At 41.9% G+C, this 20,090-nt stretch overlaps 2 protein-coding genes across 2 annotated transcripts in view; both read right to left on the bottom strand.

Moving 5' to 3' along the window:
• Nucleotides 1-399: 399 nt before the first annotated feature.
• Nucleotides 400-2,086, bottom strand: TIMM13 (translocase of inner mitochondrial membrane 13). Its single transcript, XM_063160764.1, has 3 exons — nt 1,886-2,086; nt 1,666-1,734; nt 400-1,590 (listed from the first exon to the last, which is right to left on the bottom strand). Exons 1-3 carry the CDS (start codon nt 2,009-2,011, stop codon nt 1,492-1,494), a joined length of 294 nt encoding a protein of 97 aa, XP_063016834.1. The 5' UTR covers nt 2,012-2,086; the 3' UTR covers nt 400-1,491.
• A 1,337-nt stretch (nt 2,087-3,423) lies between these two features.
• The window catches only part of LMNB2 (lamin B2), a 36,269-nt gene continuing 19,602 nt past the window's right edge, over nt 3,424-20,090 (bottom strand). Inside the window, exons 4-12 of the mRNA XM_063160760.1 lie at nt 19,735-19,860; nt 17,242-17,412; nt 14,014-14,139; nt 13,580-13,800; nt 12,721-13,012; nt 12,130-12,237; nt 11,203-11,322; nt 9,699-9,800; nt 3,424-8,607 (exon numbers count right to left, since the gene is read on the bottom strand). Coding sequence (XP_063016830.1) covers nt 8,566-8,607; nt 9,699-9,800; nt 11,203-11,322; nt 12,130-12,237; nt 12,721-13,012; nt 13,580-13,800; nt 14,014-14,139; nt 17,242-17,412; nt 19,735-19,860 — 1,308 coding nt within the window. The 3' untranslated portion in view covers nt 3,424-8,565. The remainder of the gene's footprint in view (nt 8,608-9,698; nt 9,801-11,202; nt 11,323-12,129; nt 12,238-12,720; nt 13,013-13,579; nt 13,801-14,013; nt 14,140-17,241; nt 17,413-19,734; nt 19,861-20,090) is intronic.

Genomic DNA, 20,090 nt, shown 5'->3' with positions numbered 1-20,090 from the left:
AGACAACTTTGTTCACAAGCAAAGAACTGCAGCAGAGCTCATGTGCTGAGTCTTGGGCAGAGCAGACTTAGACATGTCCCCATTGATTCAGCTACCAAAACCGAACAGCTTCTTGTACCTCAAACCCCTTCCTCATTTTTGGTGCTTGAAGTTCTGCATCTGGGCATAACAAGAGGTCTCCTCCATCCCAACCCAGCTGGCAGCAAGATCTACAACTTTCTGAGACAGAGCACCAGCTAGGTGGGAGACCTGGCTTCCAGGCATGGCTCAGCTCCAGACGGGTTTGGATGCACAGGTTACAACACCTGTGGGATGCTCCTATGAATGAAATGGGACTGCTGCACAGCCAGAACCACAGAATTCATACAGCCATAAAGGAAAAAGCCCCCTAAGCAAACATGTCTGAAAGCACTTTATTTTCAAGTAGTCATTCTTACAGTCTAGAAAGGAAACTCCAGTTTCAGTAAGTCCAAATACCCAAATATCTCCTCATAGTTTACCTGGTGTGAGAACACTTTAGGTTCTACCACATCCCAGTGAATGCCCTAGGAGGTACGGAGATGCCATTCTGCCAGTCTGTCTCTGTGTCCAGCAAACCACGAAATCTTTTCTAAAATACAGAAGAGCTTCAAAAGAAAGGATTTAAAAAGAAAACAAACATGGGCACTGTTGATCTCTAACACTCTCTTCTTCCAGCTGTTGTATCCACTGCTGACCACGCAGCATGAACCCACCTTTTCAGGAGCAGTGTAGAAGCACAAAAATAGAGTTGTGCCCCAAAGCAGACATGCTCCTCCCTCAAAAAAATTATGCTTAGGATACAGGATCCAAGGTGGAACATCTGTGCCAGAGCTAAACCAGAAACTACAGAGTATTAGAGCCACACAACACACTTTATTCTACAAAGAAAAGAACCTAAGTACTTCCCAACCCTACATGCCTAGCTGTGCTCATACAACTATTTGCAAGGCTGTCCTGCTCTCCAGCACTGTGCTTGAGCTGAGTCAAAGCCTACAAGCCCAAAATAACCCCACAAAGCGCTATACAGATATAGGAGATGAAAGAGGCAAGGTGGCATGTGGACAATCTTCTGGCAGTTTTTCCACTAATGAAAAGGGACTGAGTAATGACCTTATGGATGGGTCCATGCTGGAATCCCAAGCAAGGGTACTGTGTTGCTGGCTTGGCTTGGCTCCCGTTTTCCACAGAAGGCTCCTTGCCTGTCCCAGCCCTTTCAGTAGGGATTTATCAATTGATATAATACCTTGGGCCAATCTGGACACTTGGGAAGGACAACAGCTCACAGAAAAAAAAATCACTCTCTCCTGGAGCTGGTGCTAATAAAAGCCAATGGATGCAAAAGGTTCAGCGAGGTTTTATTGCTCTGCCATGGCAGGGGCTGGGAAGGCAGCAGGATTCACCCCTAACCACCTGGACTGGCCGCTGTCCCTTCCCCACATGGTCCCTTCTCGGCCCGGAGGCCGGCAGGCGTCACATGTTGGCTCTCTCTCGCTGCAGCCGAGAATTGTAGGCTCGCGAAACTGTGTTCCAGGAGTCCATGTACCGGTCCATGCACATGGCGATGCACTTCTGCGGGACACAGAGCCTGAGCGGCGGCCCCGAGCTAAGGGGCCGCGGGTGCCCAGTTCTCCCGCCCGTCCTCACCTGCTCGGAGTTGTCCAGGGCGCCGCCGGGCTTCCCGATGCACTTCCGAAAGCACTTGTCCGTCATCCGCTGCGGAGAGAGCCCGAGAGTGGCAGCGCGGTCCGGGGGCTCCGGCTGCAGCCGCCGCCCCTGCTGCGAGGGGAGCGGGCCGGCCTGGCCGCTCCCCGCGACCCGCACCGGGACCGAGCCAGCCCCGCCCGGCCCCGCCGCCCCTCCTGACCTGCAAGAGCTCCTGTGCGTTGGCCACGGCGATCTGCACCTTCACCTGCTCCATGATGAGCCCCGGGTCCAGCTTCCCCCCGCCGCCTCCTCCGGAGCCGAAATCGGAGCCGAAGCCGCTCTCCATTGCCAGAGTCACCGCGGCCGAGGCCCTTGCGCTGCTGGAGGGAGAAATGGCGGCGCCCGGACTGCGGTTCCCGGCGGGCCCCGCGCCTCCTCCGCCTCCGCGCCGGGCGGGACCGCGCGCTCCGCCCGCCCCAGGGGAGCCGCTCCGCGCCGGGCCCAGCCCGGGGCCGCCCGTCCCGCCGCCACTCGCGGCCCGTGGCCCCGGGCGCTGCTGTCACCGCCGGCCGCGGGGGAGGCGGCATCGAGCGAGCTCCCAGGGGACTCCCCGGGCCCGGCTCAGACACCGGGGTTCGAGTACCGGGGTTCAGCGCAGCCCCACGAACGAGGGCAACGGGAAGGGGCTTTAAAGCGGCATCACCAGAGACACAAACGCTGCCCAGCTGCGCCCCGCGGTGAAACACCGGCTCTGCTGAGATCCCCGCAGAGAGAAACCCCGCTTTGGGTTCTCTCTGGAATTCATCCTTCTGTTATTCGAGGCTTTCCTCTGCCTTACGTGACTCGGGTGAGAGGTCCATGCCCTTAAAGTCAGCTTCACTACACTTCCCTCCATTAAGTAAGAATGCTGGGGGACGAAGTAGAAGCGAATGGGAGAAGACCACGCTACGGAGCTCTTTTTCATGGGAGAGATGTGATGTGCAGGTAGGAGATGGCATGAGAGGAGGGCACTGAGTACCACAGCAGAGGTGAAGCCAAAACTGTGCTTATCTTCACTAGCCTGAGCCCACAATCAGAGTATTGCAAACCACATCATCTGTCTTTGGATCTGCCCACTTCAAACAGAAGGCGTTCCTACCACCCTGCAAGAAGCATAGCTAGTGCTAACGATGGGGCAGCCACCTAAGGTACAAGTTTAAAATGAAATGAGTTTAAGGTACAAGTTTAAAATGAATTTAAAAAGCAATTTTTAAATGCATTTGCCAGCCTGGCTCAGCTTCCAGCCCACTTTCAAGTCCGTACTCGAAAGTGGGCTGGGAGCTGAGCCAGGCTGGCAAATGCATCACCTCGTGGCAATGCTTCTGTCTATCCCTAAGAATCCATCCCTGCCAGGGATCGGTTTTTGCTCTCATTCTTATTTAGCATCAAGTAGGTTAAATCAAAAAATCCCTTCAGTGCCATGGTGATGAGAAAGCAAGGGACGGTTTATCTGCTCCAGCGCCAGCTATTCTTGCCCCTGCTTTTGTTGGTAGTGATCAGAGAGGACAGCAGGTTCCACCAGCATTCCGTCACGTTTAAGGAAAGCGGTTTGTTGACACAGCCCCCGATCCCTGCAGAAACACAATTCAGCTGATCACTGTTAGGAGTGCAGACAGCAGCTCTTTGTGTCCTCTCTCCACACTTAAAGGCCTCCTTGGATGAATCATCTCAAATAGCCCCCATTACCTGTGTGTTGGGTAATAGACAGAAGGAAACCAATAAAATGCAAAACATTTATTTGAGTGTGTTGTACAAAAAGTTTCCAGTCATAAAATGTATATTACAAATCATTGAAAAAGACAAGACATTTGGCATGCATATTCTAAAAAGAAAAAAAAAACACTTTGAAATGATAAAGTCTAGGTCATGATGTAGTTTTTCTAAGTTTCAAGTGAACACTTTCATTGTTTTGTCTTTGCGTTTCTGTTAACAGCCTTTTTCATAATTCCCTGTTTTAAAAACTTAAACCTTCCAAAAACTCATCCACAGCAGCTGACTGGAGGTGGTTACTGCAGTACCCTCAAGCCAGACCTGTCTAAATCAAAATTTTGTTTAAAAATTTTAAAAATAAAAATCACAATTCAAGTCACCAGGCATCACTGCTATGAAAATAAGAGATCAACTGTATTTTGTGCCCAAATGGAAAGCATTTTGGCTTAAACTTGCTCAAAATAGATTACTGCTTGTAATTTTAGTGTAATGATCTGGATATCTGAATATATAGTAACATCTGCCTTACCAAGATGGACTTGTCACTTCAGTAAAAGCTAACAACAAATCTGGAAGTTCAGTAAACAGTATCTTTTCTGGAACTCCAAGTCAATTCACTACTTGTGCTATTCTGAATGGAGGCTTTTGCATCTTTTTCACTCTAGACCTTAGCATTTCAAGAAAAGAATTACGTTTACAAATAATAATTGCATGTAAATATAATCTTGTATAAAAAAAACAACAAACCAACAAACACCTCTGAAGAATTTTTAACTGGTTTAAAGCTAAGCATATTGAAGGGCAAATAAAAATTCTGTTTCCCAGGCCAATATAATGAGAAAACAATCTCTCCAATATAATTTGTCCTGACATTCAGCTAAAACAGTGCTTTGAAAAATGCAATCACTACCTCACCTTCCGCTCACTGGTTCACAAGGCTTTGCTCACACAGAGTTTGGACCCAACAGTGTCAGTAAAATGCAGGATCATATATGGATATGCCTTTGTTTAGAGATAAGACTTTCAAAAGAAAATACAGAAAGAAGAGATAGAATGGTTTAACAGTGAAGACATGAGAGAAGTGGCTACAAGAGATCTAGAACATACAGCATGCATGTTTGCCTGCAGCATCAAAACCTTTCTGATGCACATAAAGTAACAGATTCTACAAGGTCTGGGGTGTAGAGAGGATTTTTACAGGTCTCTTCTAACCTGCAATCTCTGTTAAGGTTGCAGTTAAAGGGCCTTTATACAGTATGAGCATAAAAAAGAAAAAGGGTGTATAAAACCCAGTAAGATCCCTGAACTGAAGATGAAGTGTCCCATTGCTTGAGGACAGACACCACAGCGTGATCTCCTTTCACACTGCAGTACAACTCCCACACTGCTGCTGGCTTGCACACTCAGCTGGCTTTTACATCACAGGAAGCAGATATTTATATTCTTCCTGAGACTTTTGTTTCCTGCTGCAAACACAGACTATGCAGCCAAGTGCCCATCTAATGGTAACACAGAGCTGAAGGTAAGTGAGCAACATCTCAGTGCAAATGATGGGTTCTGTCAGAGTCAAGCTGGAGCCCCATGTAGGCATAGAGAGACCTGCTGAGAAACAGAGCTGTGAAGCAACAAAGGGAACAGGAATACACCTGTGTGGCAGCAAAGGAATCACAGGAAATATGGATGTGCAGGAACAAGGGAATCCCAGCCACTCCACTCCTTGGAGTATGTCACTGCAATGCAACAGTTAAAGGAACAAATGCAGAAGCAAGGGAGAAAAAAATGGCATGAAATGCCAGGGACTCTGAGGCCACAATTCACTCCAGAAGGTACCACATTCCCTGACAGGTCTGCAAATAGAGGGACTTGTTCTGAGACAAGCATTTTCATGTGGCATGAGCTTAGGAGGAGGCAGGATGTGCTTATTGTATTTTTTATGATATTCTGTTATGAGCTACACATAGGAAAAACTACTTACTATCTCATTCAGAGTAAGATTATATTTCTGGATTAAGAACATCCATGTTGATAGTTACGCTTAAGTAACTACTCTGATAAAAGCTTCATTTCCCTCATCAGAGACACCTTAAAATAATTTTTCTCCAGACAAGTCAAATCTATTTCTCCTTCAAGCTTTATGCCAGGTACCAGCACTGAAGTAGAACTGTTGCCCACCCTTCTAATTTCGTCAAGACTGGTTCATATACAGGATCAAAGAGAAAAAGGGGGCAAGGAGACACTGGATTTTGTATGAATAAAAAACTTTAAATATCCTGAAAACGGAAAGAAATCTTGGAAAGACAGGAAAAAAAAAAAAGAAACAATGCTTTTTGGGTTGGTAAAGCCACAAAACTGCCTCCCAGTCTGACTGGAACAGTGCTGTTAAGACTTAAGCTCAGCATCAAAAGCAAGAGGCTGGGATGGTGTCTGGAGAAGGCAACACAAAAAAACAGAGTACATGGAATACAGTAGTTCTTCTGTGGCTTGTAATTTACAGCCAGGAGTTATTTATCATATTTGCAGTAGCCTATTAAAAAGCAGTATAGTAACAGAATTATCCACATTCAGACTTGGCTTTTCCCACAGTGTCTATCACAGGTTTATGTGACCTGTATATACCTAAGCATGCTCCCAAAGAATCAAATAAACTGTTTCCACAGTTAAAGGATACAGTTCCAATTCTAAGGACATATTCTGCAGACTGTTACTCTAGGGCACAGTGCTCATTACAAGAAATCTGCAAGCACCAGTTCTTAAGGCTACAAGAAAACATATTCCTCATACAGTAGCTGCTAGGAAAACCATGGCTCAGGTAGCAAGAGGTTTTTCTTCATTTGAGCTGCCTTTCTGAGGCCATTCTTTACAGGAAACAAACGAACCCAAAACCACAGAAAAAAAATGTAAATTAACTACACATTCATTACTTTAGTATTTAAGATCACAAAATAATGTTAAATTTACAGGACAATCTTAAAGGAATAAGCAGTCTGAAAACTGGCCCATGTAAAAAAAAATAAATACAGATCTTTAGGGAAAAAGCAAAAAAGCCCTCAAACGCTATGTCAGTATCTTATAGAAGCTGTGGGTCAGAAAAGGGAAATGGTGTCCAGTGGTTGGAAGGTGTGTTGCAAAAATAACTCTACATTGATTGCATTCATTTGCATAACAATGAATTTAGAAATGGTAATTGTAACAGTATGTCTGAGAAACATAATTTCACTAGATATATCTTACAGAGAGAGAGAGAGAGAGACATGATTTACTACATATTTAACCTTCTACACAAGCAGAGTGGGAAAATTACATCAGAAAGATGGCCAAGCACATCAACTCAGTTATCCCATCAGCCCAAACAGCCAAATCTTTATCCTGGTTTTTTGTAATGGGTCTTCTGATAATGGATTAAAACATAATTCTAAATGTCTATTAGCTTAACTTCAGCAACTCAGTTATCCCACTCAAGGAAAGAAAAGTAGCATCTTTATTTTTAAATGACAAAATAAATCCTGAAGCTTAAAGCCCCTTTTGTTCCCACCCTGCTTGCATAACAAAGCCATCAATCCGAGCCACTAAACCGACTTTCTAGGTTATATCTATCAGTCACGATACTGTTCAGAGAACATAATGTCCAAAAGCCACCGAAAACATCCAAACCTTGTCACTTGTCTGATGAGTTTTAACATTTTGAATGACAAGATCAGAGTTCAAGAGTGCAGGTAACAACAGGATTCTATGCTGAAATCAAATGGTGTCCAAATTTTTTATCCAAACTACTAAGTTTGTTTTTCAACTAGTAGTTGAAATAACATTTGCATTCTTTGGAGCAGTCAAGTATTTTTCCTCGTGCTTAAAGATTATGGGACTCAGAGTTATCTCCAGAGAAATGCAGCAGCAGAAATGGACCTAAATGGACACTATCAGGTAAAAAATTCATCCTCTTAAAACAGAAATCACCTGCTACCCATACAACGCATTTTTTATAAAAAACATTATTCTCCCTTCACTCCTTGTTAGACTTTGCCTTGAGCACTTGAATGCTGCGTTGCTTACATCCTTAACAGAGGCAGTTCCTTTGAACTGTTTAAAAGTCATTCAACTATTTCTGCTCTATTTTGCAAATATTGCTCCTTGGGATACCTGACAATGCCCCTTTGAACCTTACAGAAGTATGAACAAGCTATATCAAGCTCTGATTAAAAAGGTCAACATTTACATTGGATAACCTTTAAAATCCCCAATATTTATCACTGCCAAAAGTATAGATATGTTTTACTTCCAAAATCTTAATCAAATATTTTTAAAGCTGAATGTGTCAAAAGGATTAAATTATAAATACTGAATATCACAATTTGTAAATGATTTAACTTGTGACAATGGCAAAATTCCCTAAAAATCAAACAGTTCGACCTCTGGGCTTGACACTTCCAACTTAGGATGGTGTGTGTATTCAGGAAGCAGAACCCACCATTCAACTTCTGAAATGATGACATGGAGCTCAGGTGTGACAGACCCAGATGTTTTACCATTAGGCTGTCAAACCTTGGAGAAAGACACAATGGCAAGGTCCTGAGTCAAAAATGCCTAAAATGAAGTTTCCCCCGTCACTGCAATTGTGGAGCAGCACTTTGAATGAATCTATGGTCTAATTTTCCTAAGCTGGGAATTGCTGAGGATACCAGGCAAAATACTAGCTTTTCTACAGCTGTTGAGGAAACACTCTGTGAATCTCTCCCAGGGCCCTGTAAATGAATACACTTCATTAAACTTTTTTTCTGGGGGTATTATACTGATTATATATTAATTATAGATTTACCTTACACTCAAGGAGTCTCATCTCATTTTGGCTAAAATCTCTTTTCTGCTTTAGGTTTTTATGTAAGACTTTAAATTTTGTATGGGGAAAAATATTGTATTCCAATACAGTGTTTCAACAAAGAGGGAAAAATAAAGAAGTCTATTAAAAATCCTGGCAATTTTGTTCAGTAAAGTTTTTTTGAAATTTTTTTATAAAAATGTACCAAGGAGTAAACGTCAAAGAAATCAGGTGATGCATATAAAAATAGTTTTCAGTGGCTTTGGAAGGAAAAAATAGCAAAAATAAAAGGAAATAAATGAAGAGGGAAAAGCGTAAATAATAGTTTCTTTCTTCTTTCTTCACATCACTGAGCATCCTCTAGAGGTTGTTCTGGGATCACCCTAAAAAAAGATAGACAGAGTTGAATTCAGTTCTTACCAGCTATGCAGACTGTAAGCCTAGACTCTGGTTATCATCTCAGTTGCCAAAAGCAATTTTTAGTAGTTTAGTTACATTAAGGGAACATCACTACATAAGAGGAAGTAAAGTACATGCCCTGGTCTGCTGCCAGGACTGACACCCTGCTCCCCTGGTTGTGGTCTCCTGCAATGGGTTGACATATTTCCAACAGTGGTACAGATGACAAATGAAAGATGTGATGTCATTAGCTCAAGATCAGCAAGTTCCTGTATTTCAAATGCTGATTTGGTTTGAGAGCAATCTCTGCTATACAGCTGCTTTTTTGGGTAAGAAAAATCAGTTGTTTTACACTACAAATACACTGCTTAATCTTTGGGACCAAAAAAGCTTTGAGAACTCACCTGCAAACCTGCACAGAATGGGTTATTTGTGAAAAGACCTACTGATGCCCATTGATCAGAAGAACAAATCCCTTAGGTTTCAAATTTAAAATATTTTCTGGTATCACCTATATATCCTTCTCCTTTTTTTGTTCTGTCAACTCCTGGTCGCTTATTTCACATTATTAAGCTGAAGGTTATCAAAACATACAGGTGGTATTATTAAGAAAAACCAAGTTTTTTTCAGGTGCAGAAGCTATATAGTGTCAGAAAATAAACCAATAAGCTGCACCTTGCAGCAAGAGAAGCATCCCCATTCCTGGCTTTCAGTGATTATCTGGTAATATCCTGCTTCCAGCAAGAATGCCCCAGCTCTGTTGCACAGAGCAGCAGATACTGGGAGGAACACTGCCTGCTAATGCTCAAACTGTGAAGCACAGATACCCTAAGGTGGCATCAGCCAGTGCCTGAGCTGTGTGAGGATGGATCCCAGCAGTAACTCCTGCCAGCACTGCTCACTTTGTCCTCTCCTGGGGCACTGCAATGCTGCAAGCAACCACAGGAAGAAAGGAAGAAAGGACCGGGAAGCTCAGAGTTGGCAAAAGTTGAAGGGGAATCCCCCCACTAAATCTTATGCTGGATTGATCCAACTAATGAGGCACAAGTTAAACATCTGGTCTGCATCTGATTACCTGTTGGTTGAAAAGGTCTTCCTCTCCATATTCTGCTTCGTCTTCTTCCTCTTCATTCTCTCGCACAACTACTGACTTAGTAACGCTTCTCACTGCAACTTCCTACGCAAAATGAGAGATAAGGAGATGGCCAGGAGTCTTTATCTATCTGTTAAGTTTTTGCCATATCATCAATATAATATCCTTATTAAATTTTGGAGAGTTTAAAGCAATTTGGCCTAGACTTAGCCACTAGGCATGCAAGCAAATACCAGCAATATCCTGCAAGCCACATCATTCCTATTTCTGTGCATTAAAAGGCATGGTAATGTAATTCAGCCACTTGATTTTTTTTTCATTACCCTGGGATTTAAGAGGAAGCAGACATGTTGCAGGCGATTGTAGTCACCTTTACACAAGGTCACAGCAGAAACAGGTAGGAGCTGTCTGAGATATAGTGTAATGTGAGAAACCAAACTTTCTCAGTATGATTACACAACATAAAAAATATTCCCAGTTTCTAATAAATATTCAGTGTTAATTGCATATGTTGGTTTTCAGCATAGTTTTACAAGCCAGGCACTAAAGAAAATTCTAAAATCCCAGGAGGCTTCCTTTATTACTAAATTATTTTTAACACTTATAAATAGTAAGAAATTCTTCTGCCTACTTGCACCATGGAAATCACAGATGAAAATCTGTAATTGTGGAAAAAGTTGCCCTTAACATACACTCCTAAGCAGGGATACTAAAGGTAACCATAGTGAAAAGAGACATGGATTTGAAATATTTTCAGATACTAGTTTGACCACACAGATTGAATACGGAGAGCATTAGCTTTCTATTTGTACAAATTACCCCCCTCCTACCTCATCCTGCCCACCAAATTCTTCCAGAAAACTGCCAGCAAGAAAGGCAACACAAAAACTGATACAACTGTGGTCTGTTTCCTTTTCCTACTGCTATCAGATTGCTGGGATAATGGTTATGAGTAACAGCCAAGGCACAATTCTCCCTTGCAAAAGTCATCTGCAGAGATGATTTCAAAAAAATTAACTGTGGGCAGGTGTAGGACAATGCAGAATGCTAAGGAACCTCTGACAAATGACAACTTATGATATGCTTCTAACATGAAAAGGACAGTTATCTTCCTACATTCATATTTATATTGCACCTCAAAACGTCATAGGGACGATATAATGGAACTGTGAATTGGCAGAAATGCTTCTTTTCTTTGTCTCTTCTGAAAGTACATACTCAAATTCCAAACAAATTACTAGCAGGGTATTCTTCTAAAATAGGAAAAAAGTGTCTATGGGCATAACCATGATGGTCACAGTTTTCAAAAATATCCCCAAAATGTCAGATATGTACATAAATAATATGTAATTATGTCAGTGTTATAAACTGTCATATTAGAAGACAACAGCAGAGATCTTACAATCAGGGTTTTGTCATTGTGTCATGTCACCCCACTCTGAAATTAAGAGTTTGGGAGATAACCCAACCCGTGGACACAGCCTACCTCTCCTTCAGCGTTGACGAGGTAAGTGCGGATATTTCCACCAGTGCCCCAGCTGCCTTGATTCTTCCACACGAGAACAGAAGGGGGGCTATGAGATACACCTGCATCTGCACCCCAGATCTAGAGAGAACAACAATCTGTCATTAGCTGTTTATCCAATTTTTTTCTTTTAAATATACATATCCCCCTAATTCTCCTACTTCTCTCTGCATACTAGGCTTCTTTTCTGAATTCCAATGGCAGTTTTACCCTACTTTTAACTACACTATTACTTGTAGTAAGGTATTAAAAAAATCTAATATTGCAATCATTAATTCTTTTCTGAACAAATTTGTCCTACCACTGTCTCAATAACCATACTGCATGGAGCCAAGGCAAAAAGCAGCATGTAGTGCATAAACTTAAATCTTTTATACATATCTGAACAATTGATACTTAAGTAGAAATAGCTGCAAGTGATTAAAAGATACATTTGTTTCTTCCTAAAAGAACATCTGTTGCAGACTGAAAATAAAATGCAAAATTATTGAAAAGCAGCTGTTCTACAGCATTAACTACAGTTAATGCTGACAATCTCCAGTCTTAACTACAGTCTGGATGAATGCTCTGAACTGTTCCCAATTCTTTAAGAGGTTGAGCAGGATTAGGGCTCTGAACCTGGGCAAAGGTGTTTGGAAACAAACAGCACTTGACTAATCCCCCAAAGTACCTTTTTCTTCAACTTTCTATGTGCCCGAAGAAATGGTCATAAATACTGAAGTACTAAAATAGAAATAAATTTTTTGTTTTGCATTTTTTTAACTGAAATCCTGCTCCTCTAGAGTGAGACCCATGAAACCAATTCAGGCTGTACCAGACTTCAAGATTTCCAATTGCCACGGCATGAACAGAAGAATATGTTGTTGACATACTGTAAATACAACTTACTGTAACAGTCTGTCCAGCTCTGAGGACATACTTAGGAGTAAATTTGTAAGCAATTTCATCTCCATCTCCAATTTGTCTTTTCAGTCTCCAGTTACCCAAAGACTGATCCTAATGGAGAGAGTCAGAAAGTTATTCAGAGTGAACAAAACAGAACAAACAGGCATCAGAATCTAGGTCTTTGTAATTAAAATAATGGGAATATAAATTTATTTATATGGTTGTTAGTCATTTGCATTCTACCTTGAAAGTATTTGCCTACATCCAGTCAGAGTCTAAAGTATAAACCCCATAAGGTCATTCAGTAAAATATTAAAAGATAACCACTTCACACAACAAAGTTCTGCTAGACAGCAGGCTGTTTCTGTGAGCAATGTCCCAGCACACATCTGGGACACAGATTGTATTCTCTTCCTGCAGCATGTTAGCCCACCATTATGTTCAACTTTTCAAAGCCCCCATTAATTCCTGCAGGACGCTGCACCCTGAGATGCTGCTCCCGCTCTCCACACGGCCGCCCCTACTCATGCTGCAAAGGGCTGTGCAGCCTAATTCAGCTCCTGCTTGTTTTCTCTGAGTTCTGCTGATGCTCACCTTCTCTGAGTTGTTCTTAAGCTGAACATACTTGCCCTCCAGGTCTATCTCTTCTATGCTGATACTTCCTGTAGCTGAAGCTTGCTGGGACATCTGAAAGCTACTGCTGGTGCTGCTGCCACTGATGCTTCCAGTGCCGATCCCACTAGTTCCACTGCCAGAGAGCTCCTCTGCTTCAATACGTTTTCTCTTGCCTCGGGAAGAGCGAACAAGTGAAGTGCTGCTGCTGCTGCTGCTGGAGGTAGCCCGAGAGACTGTGACACGGGAGGAGGGACTTGGAGAGAGCTTCAACCTTAACACAACCAAGAAAGCATCTTAATTAACTCACCCAGAGAAATACAAAGCTACAATATCCTCAAGTAACCAGACCGTAATATGTTCCAAGGCTGACAGTATCCTCACTCTATATGTCAAGAGGACTGCACACATGAGGAAGAGGGGGCTACCCATCCCTGAGGAATGTTCTGGCAGTATGACCATGTGACATGGAAAGCAGTGCTACTCACAGCAACAGTGATCCCTTAATCCCTCCCTCCAGTACAGCTACTACTGAACACACTATTCTTGGGCCCCATGATTTCAAACCATACAAGTACAAGCATTTAAGTAAAAAGATGATATGAAGACCAAGCACAGAATGATACATTTCACTGTACTACAAGACCGTTATAAAAACCCAAAATAAGGACAGTGTTCAATTGAGAACAAGTGTTCCATGCAACAACATTGTGGTGCGAAGCCAATATAATTTCAGTTAAAGGTAATCTGGGCATTCCTGTTCAAGTGGTAAAAAAATAAGGGCAAGAAATGAAAATAACACTTGAGAGTCCTTAGAAAAGAAAGTGGAATCTTTACACACCTTTCCTCTTCTCCTTCCAGGAGTTTTCGGTAAGCACTGATCTCCATGTCCAGAGCTAATTTAACATCAAGCAGTTCTTGGTACTCCGTAAGCTGAAGCTGCATCTGGTCCCTCATGTCTGTCATTTCCCTCTCCTTTGCATCCAGCATGTTCCTAAACTTCTCCCGCTCGCCAGCCATCATTTCCTCCAGCTCCCGAATGCGATCTTCTGCTGCACTGGCCTAGGCACACAGAACAAGAAAAAGCCCACCTGGCATCCATGCAGGTCCACTCAAAAAGTTAAAACCCTTCACCCTCCCTTGTTATGTTCAAATCTTTGAACATAACAAAGATTTCTCTGTGCAAAATTCAGAAAATATGAAGGGTCAGAAATGCTAATATATTCACACAAAACAGCTGTGTATTTGAGATAAAAGCCAATGTAGTCCCTTTACCTGTTTCTGAAGACCAGAAAGCTGGTAGCTGAGAGCTTCTATCCTCATGCGAGCCTCCTTCAGCTCCTCTCGAGCTGCACCAGCAGCTTTGTCATTTTGGTCAGAGGACAATTTGGCATTCTCCAGCTGGAAAGAAAGTTTTATACAGCTCACTTGTGCTGAGTTACAAATCCTGAAATATCCTTTTGGTAAAAAAGTAGCAACTATTTAAATTCAGAAAATTTTAAATGGTCTAGTAAGTTTAGGATAGGAACTGCGTAACATTTAGGAATGCCCTAAGGAACAAAGGAAAACGTATTTCAGGATTTGCTTATGCTGTTAAAAAAATACTCTATTAGCCCTTCCATTATAAAAGCAACCTTAGTTTCTAAAAAACTGACCATGTCCTCTGCTTGTTTGTCCTAAGGCAAATCACACTGGGTGACAGCAGAGGCTGCCTACCTAATTCCTGTCCTGGTCCAACATTTCCCTGGATGCCCAGAGAGTAACTCAATGAAATATTTCACGGGTATTATGTCTCTGCTGGCTATAGGCAACTCAGGGACTTCCTCAGTCAGGGACAGTATTTTACTGCTTACTATCTCTCAGTGGATTTCTCAGGCAGGAATTTGTTTCTGTTTTTTGAATTTTTGGGGCAATGAGTTTAGCTCTACATTAAAGAACAATACTTTCTGTTTCTTCTCTATCTGGACATTCTCACTGGACATTCACCATCCCTGCTCCTACTGAAAAAAAACCAATCACTCCTCATTTACCTTCCCCCATGCTATTTATCCCTTTACAGACATCCACTGTATCTTTCACTTCTCTCAACGTATCTCTTTTCCAAGTGAAGTTTTACTTAAAATTTTCTCATGCATGACTTGTTTCCCACTCTAAATAGTTTCTGTCAACTCTGTAGTACCTTTGCAAGAAGCAATAAAACTACTCCCAGCACTCCAGATGACATCCTGTCCCAGAGGCAAAACAATGGGTTTTATTCTCTTTCTGTAATAGTTGCCAATATATGATTTGGTTTTAATTTTTTGTTAAATTCACCTAGTGAACAAGCTTAATTTCTAGTGGTTAATTTTAACCAAAACAGAGAGGGCAAAACCAGAACTCTTACATGGTAAATGTCATGAAAGCAGAGAGCAAGAAAAACCATCCTTTGCATGCTTTAGAGCTGGACTTCGACAATTTTGCCACACCATGGAATCCACTCAAAAACTAAACCAATCTAATTCTAAGAACAGTTACAGGCAGATGTTCTTTAGCCACACAGCACAAAGGTTTATAAAATCAATCTTCACTAGCTCTGCTGTTCGCTAGTTCTGAGCAGCACACACAGAGCCTTCTTTAGGCTACAGATTTTGAAGCAACTTCAACTACACACTCCATTACTTCTTGTAAACTTTAAAATTAAAAAATAATTGAAGTCTGGCAACCATTCACTACCTTACAGTCATGCTGGCATAGTGCCAAGTACTCATATTTAGGATTTCTATTGTTTGTTATCACAGATCATAATGATCTTTCTTAGAAGCCCTTTATAAGTATTCAAAAGTCACATTCAAATAAGATGTCCCTGGAGAGTTCTCTTGTCCAAGCTGAACACCCCAGCTCTCTCCATAAGAGGTGCTCCAGTCCTCAGGATCATTTTTGTGGCCTCCTTTGGACTTTCTCCAGCCACTCCACATCTGCCCTGTGCAAGATGTGTGCTTTTCCCAAGACCATCTCATCCTGGAGCTGCTCAGTAGCTAAACCTAGTGATTTGCTTTGACATCATATTCCTCCCCAGCTTTGGCTCTCTAACAGGGACACGTCCTTGTTCAGAAATCACAAAATTAAGTTCCCAGCTAAACCCCTTTCACTCCATATTCCAACTTCATCCATAACAACCACCTTCATGCAGGGAAAAAGCAGCTTAATTTGTTCATTCCCCTGTTCAAAGCTTGTCACTTTTTCATTCTCTAAGTCTGTATATTGCATCCTTTTTATTTTTTTTTTTTCCTACTAAACATCGTCTATCCTGGATCTCCTTCAGACTGTGGCAAGTCAATCCAAATAGCTCCTTAAATGTTCCAGAGTTCTCTGAATAATTTCAACCCTGCCACCTGTGTTGGGGGTTTTAATTTTAATTTTGAGGTTTTAGTATCTATAATCTATATGGTTGCTGCCATAAGTAATAGTTAAATATTTGTAGAGTATTTCTTAAACCAAATCATGAACTCAAAGAAGTCAAAGGGAGTCTCAGCGAAGGGTGGGAGAGAACAATGTCAGCAGTACCATCATTCTTCCAGCTCAAGAGAACAAGAAGTGGCTGCAACTATTGACAAGTACTTTCAACAGCCAGAATTGCCAGGATGGGCTCTGAGCAACCTGGTCTAGTTTAAAGACGTTCCTGTTCAAGGCAGGGGGCTGGACTAGATGGCTTTTAAAGATCCCTTCTAGCCCAAACCACTCTATGATTCTATGATTTCCAAATTACATACCATGATTTTCATCACCAAAGCTGGTCAAGAAAGGTCTGGTATCTTGCCTGAGGTTTCCCTGCCACCATAGATTTCACAGCTGCATCTAGTAATTTTCCAGTCCAGAACTACCTTAGATCATTGAAATGTTGCAAGGCTTAGACATATTTAAAAGTGTATTGGCGTGATTAAGAACACTGCAATGGCCACAGTAAGAGCAAAGTGACAATGCACCCTTAGATAAGAAGCCCCTTCCAGTGTGTCTGTATTAGTTTGCAAGCTCACTGTATCCAAGCAAAAGCCCATACTGAGACACACTCACTTCCAAGCTCTCCAATCCCCCCTCCAGCTTCTTATGCACAATGATTGCACATATTGCAAGTTTTCCCAACCCCCTCCATTTGTGAAGAAAAACTGGATCTGCTGATGTAAAAAAAGAACCCTTAGAGCAAAAGACATTGTCTAATCAGAATAGTGGATGTCTAACCTAGACATCCACTATTCCCACTGTGTTTTCTGCAGAGACAACAGCCCCACATGTTTTCTCACTAACTGACCTCTCTTGGCTAAAGCTATTGCTTGCTATTACCTCTGGCTATAACCCCCCTGGAAATGCACCTGCACACGAGTCCCAGGGAAAGCATTTGAACATTTGGACAAAATTTCCTCAAATTATAGTTACTCATCTCCTTAAGACCAGTAGAGCTGGTAGAAGTGGCTTTTATCTCACAAACTGGGCTTCCAGTCTGACAGTGTTGTGGACAGCAGTTGTTACCTTAGCCTGATATGTCTGCTCCAGCTCCATCTTATACAGTTTGACTTGTTCATCATGTTGGTTTCGCAGATCCTCCAGAGCCTGAGTCATTTTGGATTCATACTCCTGTTGGCGGCTTGTGTCCACCTCAATCAAACGATGTTCATGTCGTTTTCTTGTTTCCCTTATTTCCTACATACACACAAAAGAAGAGGGACAAATTCCCACACTAAGGTAAACAGTACAAGCAATTACATTCAGACATCAATTAACTACTGCAGTACTAACTATTTAGCATAATGGAGCTACAGTACTACAGGCATTTAAGCCTGGGAATTGCTGCATGCAGTAACAGATTCAAGTTACTGTTCTCATTTGTCAGGATGTAATATTTAAAAGTGATTCAACTTAACACCAGCTTCAAAAATAGCCATATACTAAGTAAGGGGCTGTTTCACTGCTTTGCTACAAACCCTGTCCTTCTCAATATACATCCTGACATTACAATAGCAGTCTACAAGGAATCGGATTAAAATGAACACCACTTATATATTTTAAAAACTTCTAGAGAAAAATTGCATCTTCAAATTTTACTCTTAAGCACATGTGGGTCCCATCTACATTCTATATACTTGATGAGCCTTTCTTATTAGATTTTGATTACAGCATTAATAAAGCAGCAATCCAAGCAATCCTGAAGACATATTTTTTTATGATTAGAGTTTGCACTAAGAAACTTGCATTTTTAGAAATGTGTGAGTTTTCTGTGCTTAAGAACACTGGTTGCAAACTAGTAAGGTAAGGCTTACTCATGCACTTATTCATGCAGAGATCTGGCCAGGTCTGAATGTGTGGTATGAGAAAAACAATTTCTTCCTTCAGGGCAGGACAAACAACCAAGGAGTGGTTCTGAGTACTGGGAGGAGGCCTGAAGTTACAACAGGGCCATGAGGAACAACAGCAAGTGAAGCAAGGCTCAGCTTTGCTAGACTGGAGTCATATAAGGCTAACACATACTCAAAGCAACTTTACTAGTTGTTTTGCAGAAATGCTCTGCATCTAAAATAGATCCCCAGAAACATGTCCTTCTACTAGCAGCAATGTGCTCTGAAGTGATATGGAATAAGCTTTTCTTTCTTTGGTTAATTTTTACACCAAGAAAACTAGCAAGCAGCAGTCTCTCAGTAACTGCAGGCAATGACAGCTCAGAAGCCAAAGGAATTTCCTGGGGGACTACAAAGGATCAGGGGAAGGGCTGAGCTGATCCAGCAGTTCAACACCACTAGAATAAGCAGGCCTCACTTGTCACACTCCCAATCACAATGACTCAATTCTAATGGAGATTTGGACCCTTCAGTAAACCAAATAAATTCACTAATGTAAAGGAAATCAATTTATTGTAACGTAAAGCAATTTATTGCTTCATGTGTTGAACTGGTACATCCAAGAATCAAAAAGCTTCAGGGATGGCTAAAGAACACACCCTTGAGCACAGCAAGCTTTAGGATTAGCTTCTGCTGTCTCATTTAGTTTCACCTTCGGTCAATAGCAACACATTCTTCCCAAGAAGAAAAGTTATTTTAAGATCCTACAACCAAACAAGGATCTGTCACTGCAGTCAGTGTACCAATCCAAGCACTCCAGAGCATGGAAGTGAGACAATGGTCAGTACATCTCAGGCTGATCTCCCTGGTTGGTTTCTTTGCCCTGCTCCAGCCCCTGTCCCCTGTCCTTAGCCACATAGCCCTGTCCCATCCCTTAAACCAGTCTGAGCACTCATTTGGATTCTGTGGTAAATCAACTCAGCCACTAAGCCACCAAAAATTAAACTCAACCAAGAAAACTTTAGTATGTTTCTAGTTAATCTGGCTGAAATGGTTGGGTGAACAGTGAGCCAAGCATCACACCTGGAGTAGGGGAGAAGAACAGCAGAAGCATGTGGCGACTGCTCAGCAGCCACTCACTGAATGAGCTTGCAGAACCGCCAGAGATGGAATAAACAGACATAACACTTTGCATTGGGTAGAGAGACAAAGTCATGCTTTCCTCTCCCAAGTCCCAATATTACAAAAATTTTGGTCTTCACTAGTACTATTCACTTAACAGGCAGAAAATTACCTCTGCAATAAGCAAGGCAGCTGCATACTATTCTAGTCAATAAGAACACGTTATAATCAGGTCCAGCAACCAAAGCTGATGTAAGTAAAGAGCAGGGCCATGCTACCAGATCCAGAGAGAGGGAAAAGGATTTTCCCTTTCCCACAGCAGTCAGCTGGCTCCAGTTCACCTGCCCATGGAACAGTACTCTTATCACCTGGCTCTCATACTGACTCCACCACTGATTTACCATGTAAAAAGGTAAAAAAAATCTTCACCTATTTTATTATTCAACCCATTTATAGAAAGGATAATACTGATTTTCTTTACCTGGACTACTTAGTAGTTGCTCATAGTCAATTTGATTAAAAGCTACATTAACTTTGGACAGTGGCAAGATTACTAGATTGATAATACCTCCTCAAATACATTCTTCCTGAAGTCCAGATCCTCTTGCAAACTCTGGCACCGATTTTCCAGGTCCACACGCATGAGTGTCTCCTTCTCCAACTGCTTCTTTGCCACAGCATGACCATCTTCAGCCTAGTAGAGAATTTTAAAGATAATTTTGTCTGGATTCCTATCTTCCATCCATAAACCTTTTACAGTCTTCATCTGATGTCTTTGGAGCAGTTACTCATAATAACAAAACTAATGTCAAGCCACTGAATAAAGAAAACCAATCCACACCACCACCAGAAAGAAACACAATAAATAAAAGCCCCAGAAAAAAACCAAACAAAAACCAGTGTGTGTGTGAGTGTATTAATTGA

Source organism: Melospiza melodia, chromosome 7 (genome assembly GCF_035770615.1).
Source record: "Melospiza melodia melodia isolate bMelMel2 chromosome 7, bMelMel2.pri, whole genome shotgun sequence".
Taxonomy (NCBI): domain Eukaryota; kingdom Metazoa; phylum Chordata; class Aves; order Passeriformes; family Passerellidae; genus Melospiza; species Melospiza melodia.
The sequence above is the reverse complement of the archived record's forward strand: the minus strand, read 5'-3'. Positions and strand labels throughout refer to the sequence as shown.

Coding starts and splice junctions, on each gene's coding strand:
- TIMM13 (XM_063160764.1), bottom strand. CDS start 2,011: ATGGAGAGCGGCTTCGGCTCCGATTTCGGCTCCGGAGGAGGCGGCGGG. Junction 1,735..1,885: donor ACGCACAGGAGCTCTTGCAG/GTCAGGAGGGGC, acceptor CTCTCTCCGCAG/CGGATGACGGACAAGTGCTT. Junction 1,591..1,665: donor CCCTGGACAACTCCGAGCAG/GTGAGGACGGGC, acceptor TGTGTCCCGCAG/AAGTGCATCGCCATGTGCAT.